Source organism: Gobio gobio (genome assembly GCF_949357685.1).
Source record: "Gobio gobio genome assembly, chromosome: 1".
Taxonomy (NCBI): Eukaryota; Metazoa; Chordata; class Actinopteri; order Cypriniformes; family Gobionidae; genus Gobio; species Gobio gobio.
Window position 1 is genome coordinate 54,086,830 of NC_137097.1, and position 15,548 is coordinate 54,102,377.

Below are 15,548 nucleotides of genomic sequence, written 5' to 3' on the forward strand. Positions count from 1 at the left end.
GCTAATGTCCACTCAAACTGTAATTTGTCAAATTACTTAAATAGCCTAGGGTGTAAACATTACTTTAATATAGAGGATGATACCTAACAATTCTTCTGGCTGTGAAATCAGCCTTAGCAAGACAATGCAGAGTTCGCCAGTTTTATTCCAAAAATGTTATTTCATTACAGAATGTTCTTAAACACAATGCACAAGAGATACAGTGGACCTTTCAGAAATACTTCACAGAAATCTCCAGTGTTTAAACAGATAGGGGAGAGCGGGGCACAACCTAATGCAGTTTGTGTAAATTCACTGGTTAAGAGTATTTATTTTTTCCACATTAATTTCACACGTCTAGTACAATTATGTGGTTTTGTTTAATTAATACAGTGTATAAGTTAAATGGTTACATAAATGTTCAGTGATATCTTCCAAATATGTTTTTAATTTTGGCAGAATTTTTTTTCTCTCTAAATTATGTTGATATGGTAACTAGTATGCTAAATACACTAAGTTTCGTCATCCTGGCATGGGTGGAAAGTTTTAAACCATGTGTGTTACAACTAACCCCGCGTTAGGTTGTGCCCCGCTCTCCCTTATAGGTAGACAGGTTAAATAAATTAGTAAAAAGTGTGTTTGAAAATGTATTTATTTATAAGTTTATTTATTTATATTTAAATGTCCACAGGGCTAAAAGTTGAAATTTACCATTTCAATCTCGCAAAGCAAAAGAAAAGTTAAAGAAAATGCATAAGAAAGCAAAAGAAGCCAACAAAAAAAGAAAAACACACCCACACACAGACCAAATGTTGCTCATTGAGGCTTCACTTTGACCAATGTCACTGTGCACCCATAGAGAAGAGAGAGGAGGAAGAGGGCGAGGAAGGCACAGGCCATATTCCAGGCCTCTTCAACTGTATCCTGTGCAATAGATTCAGCTTTGTTCTCATTCATAAATATAGCCACTTCAAATATTGCTGTAACATGCAAACAGAAGAAACAATAAGATCATTTGAAAATTATGACATTTCTACAGTTTATTGACTCAATTATTTCCTTGATAAACTTATGTTTTAGTGCATGAAATATTGGATACCTGATTTTTTGGAGATGTTAAGCAACTGGGTACCAGTGACATGAGTGACTCTGCATGTGTACACGTCACCAGGTGCCCAATCTGAAGGCAGCTGCAGGTGACTTCGGATGCTAAATTTTCCATCAGAGCCTTTTGCGGGGTTGGTTTCATTATAGGCATACACATCAGTCGTTCCAAGCAGCCAGGTGATGTTGATGGCAGGTGGACTGAAACCATACGCAAGACACACCAGTTCATTAGCACCCTGCAGCAGCTTTGCAGCTGGAGCAGAGTGGATCAATGAGGCTAAAAAAAAAACATGAGAGAAACAGATAAGGCAATAGAGTAAATACAGAGCAGTATGTATCAATTCTGTTGTATTTACTATCTTAGTATTTATTGTCTTCTAGATAGATATGTAGGTAAAAATGGTAGATCTACGGTAGATAGAATTTTTCAACACGAAAAAAATAAATAATTCCCTGATAGCACCCACCATACAAGTTTCGCAAAGTTGCATTAAATGGTCTTTGGGATGACTCATGAAAAACAATGCAAGAGTACATGCCATCTTTCCGCTGTGCTGCAGGCAATATTAGGGCACTATGCATTGAAAAACCTCCTGAAGTGTGAGCAACCACAGGACTGTCAATGGAGTGAGACACATCGAGTTGCATCCCATTTAGTTGCCACTCTACAGAGATTTCAGATGGGAAGAAACCGGTGATGAAGCAAAGAAGGCTGGTATTTTGGAGTCCAGAGAGATCGCTGTCTGAGGGTCTGAATATCCTCACAGTGGGTTTTTTGGGGTCTGTGAACACAAGCGCAAAACTTATAGTAATGACAAAACTCGTCAACGGAAGGTTGAGAACTGTAAGAGCTCACCTTTGGTTTTTGAGATTCTCTGCTGCTGTGTGACTAAAGAGCACAAATGCTTTACCTCACAGGTAAAGACATCATATTTATTCCATGTTTGAATGGAAACATTCAAAATACTTGACTTGCTTTGAGTGCCATTGGCATAGTCTATAGGTGGTTGTTTAAAGACAAGATTTTCATTGACTCCGTCTCCATTCTTTTTCCACTGGATGGAGAAAAACTTGGCACTCTGACCAACAACCAAACAGGTCAAATTCACATCTTTGCCAGATCTCACATGATTTTGGGAAGGACCCAGCAGGTAGACCTCTGCCTGCTGACTGGAAGGTGCCATCACTATTGGACGGTAAAATTATTTGTTAAGATATTACATTCACTGAATCACATGGTAAGGAAAGAAACTACAACATTTTTGCATGAAATATAAGATTGTCAGATATTGAAACGTTATTTGAACTATGAGAGAGAGAGAGAGAGAGAGAGAGAGAGAGAGAGAGAGAGGACCCTGGACCACAAATCCAGTCATAAGGGTCATTTTTATACATCGCATGAAAGCTGAATAATTAAGCTTTCCATTGATGTATGGTTTATTAGGAAAGGACAATATTTGGCCGATTTCAAAATCTGGAATCTGAGGCTGCAAAAAAGTCTAAATATTGAGAAAATCGCCTTTAAAATCCAAGCGAAGTCCTTACCAACACATATTACACTGCTAATAATGTTTTTTGTTAAAGCTACACTGTGTAACTTTTTTAGTCTATTCTTAGCTAAAAACACTTAGTTCTTTCAAAAATATATGTGCTCATTAATGTATATTTACTTCTTTCAAGTAATAAAGTATTCTCGTAAGTTTATAATATGCCATTGAAAATACATTAGGTAATGGGATCTAACGGTGGTCGCCATGTTGCCCCTCCATCTTGAAAGTACATTAGCCAAAGAGGGACATACCCGTAAATTCAAGCTTCGCTTTTCGCGTTTTAACCGGTTTTAATACTCGATGGCACTGTACAAAATTCTCTGCCTCGCGCATGTGCGCGTCAACTTGTTCAGACTTGTCTGGTGCATGTGCAGAGACAGTTTTCATCTCAGCAGCGTCAGTAACAGAGTTATAAGGAGTTTTCCTGGCTTGTTTATTCCTCAAAAGTCTGTTTTTCCTTGTGTGGTATTTCTGTGCGTTAATAACTCCGTAAGTAATAATAGTTATTGTCATTGTAGTTGTGTTTCAGAGAGTGTCATCGCGTAAATCAGTTGATGTCACCTCAGAAGTATTTTTGTGTCAACATACAATAGCATAATGCTCACCTATTTGAATAATCATTCAGTTATTTTGTTATCAACAATGTTTATTCGTTTATAGAAAATATTTGCTTGTAATGTATGTTGATGGAAATATGTATCAGGTCTGATCGGCATATTAACAATTGTTATACAGAGCGCACTGCAGTGCTAACGTTAAAGCGCCGCACACACTTTTGTAACCGGACACCGCTTGTTAGCAGCGGCAGCTCCGCTCCTTTTAATGCAGCTGCCTTTAGCGCCTATATATGGTACAATAAGCTCTGGTTTACGGTTACATTATACAAATGTATAAGTATAGTTATACAGTTCTTAACTGTGTATGTATATTTACCATCCTTATTTGTTCTCTCACTGAAACCACATTTATGTACATATCCACGCAAACCTGTTTATGCCTTGCAATTGGATGACTGAATAAACATTACTAGCATCAAAGTTCACTCTGGATTAGCTGCAGTTCTTTCTAGCCGAATAATTAGGCCAGTTGAGTTCCAACCATCCCACTGGGCACAGAATATCCCACAGGCACCGTGTCGAATGTGGACGAGGTCGAACTGGAAGCCATGTTAATCTTGGACTAAATCGGCCACAGTAGGAGTTGAAACGAAATCGGAATTGAGAGGAACAGAAACTAAAGTTCACTGGATGGTCATATACCTTTTCACCACTAGATGGGGGAAAATATCACACAGTGTAGCTTTAATGTATTTACATTTACAAAATATTTTCATGGAACATGATCTTTACTTAATATCCTAATGATTTTTGGCATTAAAGAAAAATATATTGCCACAAATATACCCGTGCGGCAGAGGTGGACAGTAACTAAGTACATTTACTTGAGTACTGTACTTAAGTACACTTTTTGAGTATCTGTACTTTACTGAATTATTATTTTTTAGGGATACTTTTACTTTAACTTCACTACATTTGAAAGACAAATATCGTACTTTTTACTCCACTACATTTCTATCAAGGTCCTCAAAGTCGAAAGTCGTTTCTGTAGCAGCTTTGAAAGTCAGTGGATGATATGTTTCTTCTTTAAAAGTTTTTTTTTTTTGCAGACAGCCTATCAGTAATCACTTGTATGGGGTCATGTGAAGTTTCCCAACATTTTTTGAACTGATCAGTTTATAGAAAAATTGAAGAAGACGGTTCCTCGGCACAGTGTGTGCACCCATGGTCATACTTAGAAAGTGTGTTTCAGTTTTCTCAAAAGAATAAAGATTAGTTTAGTTGGCATACACTTGAATGTCTCATAAAATGTAAATGTCTGGGAGACAGATGCACAGACAAATGGATGAATCTGAAAAAGCATGAAGAAAGAGCTCAGTTCAGTCTGGCTTTTTGTGCCTCTCAGAGCACGAGTACTGAATAGAGGTTTCCTTGTGGGTTTTTTTGCACTTAAACAGACCAATACAAAATGTCAAAATTTTAATTTTGGAAAGTATTCACGTAAACAAAGTTGATTATGTCTTAAATTAATGTAAACAGTTTGGGGAATATCGGATGTGTATCAGTGTATACTGTAGGTGTTTCGGTTGAAAATGGACTAACCAAGCAATTGGGTTGTTTTAAGCAAACATTTAACCCAACCGCTGGGTTAAAACAACCAAATTGCTGGGTTAGTGCATTTTTTAGATTGTAGGATTTGTGCATTCTGCCTTAAAGTGACAGCAGCTTTGTAAAGAACTTTGTAACATTCATACAAGTATTTAAATTAGTTCAAGGTAGTCGTACGCTAGCATGCATGATGGCATAGAGTACATTTATACAGCAATAATAAAATAATGCATTGACATAAAAAAGGAAATTTACTTTTGATACTTAAGTACTTTTAAAAACAAATACTTCTGTACTTTTACTTAAGTACAAATCTGTTTTTAGTACTTTCACTTGTAACAGAGTAATATTTGACGAGCAGTACTTTTACTTTCACTCGAGTAATGGAGTTGTGTACTTTGTCCACCTCTGCGTGCGACTTTTGACTGGTTTTGTGGTCCAGGGTCACGTATGGCGTGTTTACCTGAACAAATACTGGTGGTTGCAGCTGTTTTCCCACTTCGTCCATCATCAATTTGACAGGTGTAATTGGCATCTTTTTCCCACTCTTGCTGTGGCACTAATATCTCACTGAACACTTTTACACGGGCATCTTCCCTCATTGTGACTATGCCTAAATCTGTGCCAGTTTTATCCTCAGATTTTGAAATCCACTTGATCTTTGGGTTGAATCCTTTCCCAGAACACAGCAGCTTCTGTGTATCTGAGCTAAATAGACCCACACTGGAAACAACAAGAAGCTCTATGGTAGGATCATCTAAGGGATAAAATGCATCAGATGTCAATTGAAGAAAACATACATCCATACATTAGTAAAATTAATTTCAATCCATGAATGAATGTCTCCAATATAATTAATGTGGTATTGATGAAATGACACTTTACAATAAGGTTAAATTTGTTTACATTAGTTAACTAGTTAACGTGAACTAACAATGAAGAATACTAATACAGCATTTGCTAATATGTTAATCTCAGCATTTACTTATACATTTTAAAGATCAAAAATTATTTCTGTTAACATCATGCATTATGAACTACCATGAACATGTTATTGACTAAAACTAACAAAGGTGTATAAGTTCTGTAAAATATAGTGAAGTGAAGGCCAGGTAACTCATATTCTGAATTTGTCCTCTGCATTTAACCCATCCAAGTGCACTGCACACACATTAGGAGCAGTGAGTAGTGAACACACACGCACATAGAGTAGTGTTATATATTGACATATATTGTTAGTTTATGATAGTTACTGCATTAACTAATGTTAACAAATGAGACCTTATTGTAAAGAGTTACCCACTGAATGCTCATTCCCTACCAAAAATGTTTCCAGTAGGTTCTGATGGCCAGCTTTTGAAAAGACTGTGAACTGTGCAAGAAAAGGTGTTTCCTTTCTTCTGGTGCTCAATAGGAATTGTAAAGTGTGTGGTCAGGGACCACATGTTTTCAGAAGGGGTCCAATCCACACACTTGACCTCTAAGATCTTAGAATGGTTGACCTGGAAGCTGACGCAGACCTCACCAAAGGGGAGATCTTTTACAACACACTCCAGCAAAGCACTGCCCGACTGATCGGATTTCTTGAAAGTCCTCCTGATCACCACTACAGGATCCTTTTTCATATCACCTGAAGAGCAAACATACATTTTAATACATAATATGTGGTATTCAGAATGCAAAAAGCATTTTCGGTGCAAAATTAACAACCCACCAACTTGAATTTTAACGTTCTCTTCTGGGAAACATGGATGTTTAGCAGTGCAAACAATGGTCTCCAGTTTCAACCACTCATCTTTGGACAAAGTCCAGTTGCTCACAATTTTATTGTCCAGGTCTTTGGGAGCCTCAGTGTTTTTTTTGGCAGTGTTTGCCGACCATGACACTGCAGTGCCGTGTGGCGCTTCAACAATACAAGAAAATGTGACTTCGCTCTCCTCCAGAATGTCTCTGAGATTGTCTTTCTTTACTTGGATTGAAGGTTTGAACACAGACTTTGCTGTACAGGTTCAATTAATAAAGTTAGCTTCATAGAATGATATACAGTCATTCCTAGCACATCTATAATTTATCTTCATTGTTTTCAACTTACCCGTGCACGTGTTATATTCTCGCTTGAGCACTTCAGAGTTGTGGGTGGCTTTACAAGTGTACAGTTTGTCTTCATTTTGAGCACCGATAGATATTTGACTTATATAAGTAAAGTTATTATTCACTTTATTAGTGGTCTGCAATTTTTTATCATCAGCATTGACAGGCTGATCACCTTTAAGCCATTCTACAGTAAGTTTGTCTGGGTAGTAATCCTTCACCTGGCACTGCAACACGATGCTATCTCCTTCCTCTCTACTCAGCAGAGCAATAGTGGGTGGAGTGACACGTCTTACTATTAAAACAAAGAAAGAATCAATTAACTTGGGCAAACAGAACATATAAGAGGTACAAAGTTTATGAAAATCATCCATATAAATGCTTTTTTCAATAAATTCAAGTAGACATAAACAAAATAATGATATAATGATATGGTTCCCCACAAAAAAAGCTGTTAATGCTTATTTACATCATGAGAGTTTTTAAAGTTACAGATACTGGAGTAGAAAAAAAAGATGTACAGAAAAGGAAATCAGAAACTTGCTTCAGAGAACATGGCAAATAGCAGATGGAAGCGTTAAGTAACAGTCAAGCTGAAATAGCAACCGAAAGCAGAACTGAAAACCATCTGCATCTTTGAGACAGGGTTGAGCACATCTGTACAGGAAAGACACCTGTCTATTTACATACAATTACTCTCCTGTTATGCAATTTATGCTTTAATATATATGCAGCATGAGTTATTTACACTTATAAATATTCACAGTAAGAAGATGCCGTGCTTCAGTCACCCAAAAAACAAAGTCTTGCAGATTTTCAGAAAATCAAGGAAATTAGGGGAATATTTCAATAGTGGCCTTTAAATATTAATAAGTGTTACTCCTTATGCGGGGTATATAAACATATTTAGAGCAACATTATAGTTTATCATGCAAATCAGTGTTATCCCTTGAGATGTCAACACAGATTTGTGAACTTGAGATTTAAAAAAATACAAGAGACGTCAAATTGTTTCTTTCTTTTATTAAAGTAAAATCTAAAGACAAACAGCACAATCACATATTTATATATATATAAAAAAAATGAAAATTTAAAAAGAGAGCGAGAGAGAGAATAGCATAGTCTTGAAACTGTTTTTCTGTCCTTACAGGGATCTTTCATTTCACCTGAAAGCATAATTTGACACCAATTACAGCAGGGAAAACAACTTGTGTTTAACATTCATTCATATACAGTATATCAAATGTCCATAAAAATTCAAAGCCACGTTTTTGAATCATCTCTAGTTCTCCCAGTGATAACTGCACTTAAAAAAAAAAAAGGTTCTATATTGCACCAAAATGGTACTTGGCTCGTAATCATAGGGGAACCTTTTTTAGTGCTATATAGCACCAATTTTGGTGCCTCAGTGGTTCTTCAGCGGTTCTTCAGAGGTTCTTCAGCGGTTCTTCAGAGGTTCTTCACCGGTTCTTTGACTAAGGTGCTATATAGCACCTCTGAAGAACCGCTGAAGAACCACTGAAGCACCAAAATTGGTGCTATATAGCACTAAAAAAGGTTCCCCTATGATTACAAGCCTTTTTTTTTTGAGTGAATTCAGATGCTCCTATACAATCTAGTCTCGTGTTTATCCTAATTTAAAAATTATCTAGAAAAAAGTCTAAAAAGTGTTTACCTTAACAAAAGTAGCACCTATGCTGTAGAACAAGGTGATGAGGAACAGGAAAACAAAGGTTACAGCAGTGTTTGAAATGCCACTGTCATCTGTAACAATGGGTTCAAACAGGGGATGCTCTATCCACACAATCCACGCTGCCAAAAAAGACAAGAACACTTTAAGACACTATCCAACACAAGCTGAGTATTGATTTTAGTCAATTCGCATGTGTAATCTTATTATATATATATATATAAATAATTAAGACAGGTGGACGAAAGGCAGGATTATGATGATTTTAAATCAATTTAAAACTGTCCATCTTGTTTAAAATTAGACAGGAAAGGGAAATCAATCAGAATATTGTGAAGAACAAAGAACCTTTAATGAATCATATTGTTTCTGAAATTTTGATTGATTTTTTGAAATGTTATTTATTTAACATGTTTAATGAAAACATCTACGTAAAGAAAAGTGACCCTGACCGTATCAAATAAATAAGCAAAACATTTCTGAATGTGTCTTGGCATGCTGTAGATGAACCGAGGTAAGAATTATCATTCTCTATGACCTGAACTGTAGCCTATAGTGATCATAATATCAAACCATTCAAATGACATACAATATGCAGACACACACTGATAAGCATTTACTCCTGTTATTTAGCATTTTATGTGCCTGCTAATGGCACTTTGTCTTCTGAAGAAACTTATTTTAAACATTTTCATTTGGATGTATATGCATTTTTTAAAGGTACTCAATGTATTATTATTATTTCAACAGTTACATTTTTTTTTAAAATGTCAATTTATGTTTAGTGATGTTATGTTAAGATGTCTTTGTGACCTTTTATGCTCACATACACTGGGACAGAGACATATAAAACTGCAAGATAACATAAATTAAGTGCACAGGAAATATGCTTAGTTTGTTTTTTTTATTCGTTTTTTTTCCTAAATGCGATGTGCATGAAAATATCTCAAAAAAGCAAGAAGCCACAAACATTAAAGACAAACACAATTACAGTTATGGACGTGAAACTCAAAAACAAAAACAAACACAAGATCAACAAGATCAACACTTAACAGGCATAACAGGAAGACGTCACATACATAATGATCTATTCCTTAATTGCAGCATGCAGGGGTATTCATACTTAGATTAATTACATCTGACTTATCATTATTATCGGAAATAGATCTTGTCAGTACGCGCATATTTTTATCAATGCTTTCATGGTACACCACACAAGTGTACACTGTACCACGGATCCATTCTGAATGAAAGACTCTGATCTGACTGTAGACGAAGAAGTTTTTATCACTCTGCATTGGCTGACTAGTTTTGGGCTTGTACATAAGATTTGCAGGTTCATCATCAACAAGCCAAGACACAAACACCTCCTTTGGGTAGAAATCCTTCACATAACATGTCAGGGTCCTCATTTCATCCTCTTTGTTCTCTGGGGGGGCTAACAGGTAAACAGAGGGTCTCATGCGTCCTTCACCTAGTAATCACAATTAAGACCAGAATTATGAGTCATTTTCTTTTTTCTTCTTCTTTTTTTTGCCAAACTTTATATTAATTTCAATTGTAAGGAAAATTTTATAAATCAAGAGACCCTGTGGAAGCAAGAACTGTGTGATGTTTTACACAAAGAAAAACCCACCATTTTCTCTTCTGAACCGAATCACCTCGGGTTGTGCAAGACACTTGTGTTCAATGATGCACTCAAATACTGTGCCATTGCTCCATTCGTCATAGCCAATAGGGACGTCAAGTTCCACTCTTGCTTCATACGTGAAATTTGATTTATTTTTGATTACTTTAGAATTTGCCCTTATTTCTATTTTCATGAATCCAGCTGCTCCAGAAGCTTTGCACTTCAGCACTCCTGTTCTGTTTCTCAGCATGTCTTCAAAGGAGGGAGGGACTATTTCACTAGCAATATTGCTGCAGTCTTGCTGATGAGCTATGTACAAAAGACAGACATGCAATAGATTTAGGGAGAGGTAAACATAAAATGAATAATGCTTTTCAAAATATTCACAATTCTCAAGAGGAAACATACCTGTATATTCGGCCTCTCTGGATTCATTCCTCGCCTGGTGCTCAAACTCGCACTTAATTTTGGTGTTTGGTTTCTGCCATGTTTGCGCCGGGATTTCCAAAATGCTTGTGGCGCTAAACAAGGTTACTGAGCCAATCTTCTCACTTGTGTCATAGGCGTCTATTACATTTGTCAACTCCTGACCATCCTGAAACCACTTAAACGAGTACGTTTTAGGCGAAAACTTCCGGGCTAAACACATGAAGGTTGCGTTTCCATTCTCTAATTCCGTGTGTGTAGGTGCTGTTAAGTAGACAGTTGCAGGCTGATCTGGCGGTGGGGCTGGCAACATACAGGAGAAAGCAGAGAGGACATGAAAAGCACAAGAAAATAGTGCAACATGCTTTATTAAGCAAAGCACATAGGATGCTCTCATTTGAGTTTGAATGTCAATGTTAAGTGTTGTAGCCAATATTTAAAATATGTTTCCCCCTTTTTATTTTGTTAAACAAGAAGAAATCTCATGTGCCATTGTCTATTCCCCGGCATGAGAACAGAGAAAAGGTATTTCTGAAAGCTTAAGCCTATTATTGGGTTTTTCCTGTTCTAACGTTTTTAGAGGTAACCTATAGCCTTGCTGTTCTGTAAACATTCACTGTCATCAGACTTTGGTAAATGACAACTGCTTGACATGCACAGAAATATAACAGCAGGTTCATTGGCATTAATGTCAATCTGACAAAACTATGCACACAAAAGAGTGTGCTAAAATGTCTATTCAAACATGAGCCTCCACGAACATCATCCCAACAGAAATACAAAACATTGACCCAACAGCAATATAGGCTACAATAGAGAGAGAGACACATGAAGTAGCTAAAATGTAAATTGTAAAATGTTAGACATTTGAGAGATGTGACTTACCGGGTGGAGCTACTTTAGCATCTTTACGGCCCTTCGAATTTGAAGCTTCACATGTGTAGGGTTTTTGAGAATCCCACTCGCTTTTTTTCACACGCAGAGTGCTGATTTTGGTGTAGTCCCCTCCTTCCCCGAACGCTGGATACTGCACGAAATCAGTCCGCTCTTGATTATTACCATCCTTCCAATTGAATGTAATCGAGTCCGCAGGTGAGAAACCTCTTGTCAAGCAGCCGACGGTGATCTCAGAAGAACCAGCAGAACACTGAGACAGGGCGAAGATTGACTTCGGCGCAGAGTCTTCAGCTGCAGAGACATTACATCTTTCTCAGACAATATATTAACAACAACCTACGAAGTAGCCTAGCATATGCAACACTATTAAACTGCTAGGCCTAGCCTAGGCCTACATGTGAAATGAACAAACGAGCGAATGAGTGAGTAAAATAAATAAATAAAACGATTGATTGAGATTCAATTATTTTACGTGAGAAGAAATACACCACCGAGTAATCTTTGCTTTGCATCAAAGTCCTGTGGGCAGACACATGAACTGCCTGACTAGTTTTCTAGTTTTGTAAATTAGTAGTTTTCTTTCTTTCTTTCTTTCTTTCTTTCTTTCTTTTCTTTCTTTTTTTTGCCTTTAGGACTGGTCATAACTTTTTTTTAAAAGTATGATACTTTAACAAGTAGACTGGTTTAATTAGAATAAAAAAGTAAGAATGATTAGGCTACTCCACATTAGTTGGTCTCAGTTTCAAGAAATCGGTCGCGTAATAAACCGAATTCCAATTCGCGTAATGTCGATATCTAAGATTGTGTAACCTAATAAAGTATAATCTAAACTTATTTCAATTTTTTAGCTACTGTATAATGATTGCATAATGACTTTTCATTTAGTTTCAATTTATACAGTTCTCGTAACTTATGAAAAGTGCAGCCTATATTAAAAAAAAATTTCCTTTCGAGAATTTAAAATAAAAGCACTGTAAAGCAGTCTGTAGGCTAATTTAGAACTATGAAATCATATTTAAAAAAAAAACGAAAGATTGATCATTAAAAAAATAAACAGCCTAAATAAACAACGAAAGATTGATCATTAAAAAAATAAACAGCCTAAATAAACAATGTAAACAAACACTTCTCACACTTCTAAAAGTTCCGTTATTTTATTTTCATTGTGCTTGCAATTAGGCTATGTATTGAATAGTTGGCTTTCCGCTAAATACATCATTTTAAATCTTTAAAATAGGACATTAGTACATAACATTAAATAGGAAACATTTCTAAATCAGTAAACTATGTCAGTTTATTATTACTATTAGGCCTATCATTATTCTATATAGCATGTTTGTATTTAAAATATCGGGATGGAATCAATCATATAAAAAACGAAAGATTGATCATTAAAAAATAAACAGCCTACATAAACAATGCAAACAAACACTTCTCACACTTCTAAAAGTTCCGTTATTTTATTTTCATTGTGCTTGCAATTAGGCTATGTATTGAATAGTTGGCTTTCCGCTAAAGACATCATTTTAAATCTTTAAAATAGGACATTACATAAAATAGGAAACATTTCTAAATCAGTAAGCTTTGTCAGTTTATTATTAATATTAGGCCTATCATTATTCTAGCCCATATATTATTTGTAGCCTATTTAAAATATCGGGATGGAATCAACCATTTAAAAAAATAACAAGTTTTATTATAGTGGCTGTATCAGTGCAGAAAGTTTAACCGCACCAGAGACTGGTCGGGCTGTTTTCAGCTTCTAAAATTTGAGCAGATTAAAGCAACACATGCGAGAAGAATGAACAAGAAAAGGAGTCGTTTAAGAATAGCCAACTGTTATTGATTTTTGTTCGTTTTTAGCAGCTGAATAATATTATACAATAGCCTTTTTAAATTGAAATTGCATATATTTGACAGTTAAATTAAGACTCTGTTAAATATATAATCAAAAATAAATAATACAACACGTGTGAAATGTCTTCTTATACGATAGCCTACAAATGCCCTTGTAATTAATCATAAAATCTTACTGTTTGTTACGGTGACTTTGGTGCCGCTTCCCCAGTAGTCGAAAGCCCAGTTACACAATATACGTTTAATGTTACAGTGTGGTATAAAAATGCAACGCCCAGTCTGTTGAACGAGCGGTAGCCTATTCTTTGTTTAATTTAAATGCACAAATACAATTATTTAAAATATAATTAGGCCTATTCATAATGAATGCGTTTCTAGCAATTTTGCTTATTTAGACCAATGTCCTGACTTAAATTGTTCTAATCGCATAACAAGAGAATCGCCATTAAAGTTGCTTTAATGTAAAAACAAGTTTTTTTTCTTGACAAAATAACTGCGCACACATTTATCGAACTAAAAATCATTTGATTTGGGGTATTTTTCTTACCTGACGAGACAGTGACCATGGTTCCTTTTCCCCAGTAGTCAAAAGCATAGTCACACTGACACTTTACCCGGGGATATTGTACAACAATGGCAACTAGCCTATGTGTAGCCTAACCGCTTAACAACTTTCAATTATTATTCTATAACCCACATATTCAACTATTTATAATCTAATGAATTCTTGCAAAACGGAAATTTACCTTTAGCCAACGTACGTTATTGAGAAGATTAGCTGAGAAATGTAACTTCTTACCAGATGTCACTGTGACCGTCGTGCCTTTCCCCCAGTAGTCAAAGGCATCGTCACAGTGTTACTTTTAATTTCTTCAGTGCACAAAAACACACGATCTTTTCCACTAGCCTAATATTAGCGAACCAGTTACAACCTGATTTATTTCGTAATTTACTGCCACATTATCCATTATATTTTTATGGCTAAAATTGTTGTTTATAAGTTAATATAATCAAAATATTTTTATTTAGCCTACATAACGATTCATTTTGCTGTTTGGTTCGTAGGCTATAAATCAAAATCGAACTTCTTACCTGATGTTACAGTCACGGCTGTTCCCTTTCCCCAGTAGTCAAAGGCACCGTCACAGCGGGAAGGTTCATGACAAGAGCCATACCATAACCACAATAATACCTTTACATAGGCTATATTTTGTCTAGGCCGACGTTCTCAAAACGATTTGGTACGTAAGTTCGCACTTTCTTTAATCGGAGAGTTTTACGCGGTATTGTTTTACGGACGCATCTTTCCACTGTTAACCAAGATAAAAATGGTAAATAGCCTACGTCTGCATGTTATTTTGTGACAAGACTATCTTCCAAAATAAATAAAAATAAATAACAGAAAATCATCAATATCTAGGCTATATCTTACCTGAGGAAACGGTGACTTTGGTTCCTTTCCCCCAGTAGTCGAAGTAGTAGACACAGTGACTCGTGCCTTTGAGTTACTGACCAAAAACCCACAGGAATCAACTGGCAAGAGACTTTCTGGCCAACTTTGTAATATTTTGGCAAAAATAGTAAAGTAAAAGTAAGGCTAGTGATTTATATTCACAAAAGCCAAGTTTATGCTTACAAAACACTATAACTGCCAAGTTGAGTTTTGTACTAAATATATTGTAACCAGGCATGGTGTAAGTTACCTTACAAAGAGCTCTTTGAAGTATTTCCATTAGGGGAAAAAATTGTATTCAGCCAACAACCAACAACAGCTCAAGCAAGTCTAAGGACTCAAATGCAGTAATTTATTAATATAAAACAAACATGGAGTCAAGATAAAACACAAGACTGACCATCAAAAAACAATATAGTAATTTAAAATACACACAAAAGTAATGCTAAAACAAGACAAACTTGAACCGGAACAACGTGTTCCCTTACGAAAGGGAACTGGCACTGCGTCCTAATATGCTTTGGGGAAACTCCTCAGCGTGACAGGTGTCTGAAACTACTATCGAATCACGGCAATCCTATTTGACTGGTGACAGCCCATGATGTCATCAATGTGCGACCAGGAAGTATATAACGGCACCTTGCAACATGACATTCATCTTGAAGGGGTTCGCTTGCGCACTGAGGTTCTGTGTGACGGTATA

General features: G+C 36.0%; 2 protein-coding genes across 51 annotated transcripts in view; both read right to left on the bottom strand.

Annotated features, from left to right (window-relative positions):
* Positions 1–613: 613 nt before the first annotated feature.
* Positions 614–7,526, bottom strand: LOC307122684 (immunoglobulin heavy constant mu; the record flags this gene model as incomplete). The annotated part of the gene is made up of 9 exons (XM_079810849.1): positions 614–959; positions 1,079–1,363; positions 1,554–1,868; positions 1,943–2,272; positions 5,265–5,558; positions 6,123–6,431; positions 6,516–6,800; positions 6,894–7,187; positions 7,499–7,526. 9 exons carry the CDS (start codon positions 7,524–7,526, stop codon positions 796–798), a joined length of 2,304 nt encoding a protein of 767 aa, XP_079666975.1. The 3' UTR covers positions 614–795.
* Positions 7,527–7,923: 397 nt separating this feature from the next.
* ighd (immunoglobulin heavy constant delta) overlaps positions 7,924–15,548 on the bottom strand; it is a 784,237-nt gene continuing 776,612 nt past the window's right edge. For 31 of the 50 annotated variants that reach the window (XM_079830409.1, XM_079830394.1, XM_079830406.1 and 28 more), the window contains 5 exons: positions 13,940–13,994; positions 11,524–11,826; positions 10,621–10,941; positions 10,219–10,521; positions 9,468–10,056 (listed from right to left, as the gene is read on the bottom strand). In XM_079830409.1, coding sequence (XP_079686535.1) covers positions 9,677–10,056; positions 10,219–10,521; positions 10,621–10,941; positions 11,524–11,826; positions 13,940–13,958 — 1,326 coding nt within the window. In that variant the 5' untranslated portion in view covers positions 13,959–13,994 and the 3' untranslated portion in view covers positions 9,468–9,676. Of the gene's footprint in view, positions 8,059–8,567; positions 8,705–9,467; positions 10,057–10,218; positions 10,522–10,620; positions 10,942–11,523; positions 11,827–13,939; positions 13,995–14,824; positions 14,884–15,548 lie in introns of those variants that run through there. The other 19 variants (XM_079830369.1, XM_079830416.1, XM_079830379.1 and 16 more) reach the window with 3 other exon arrangements.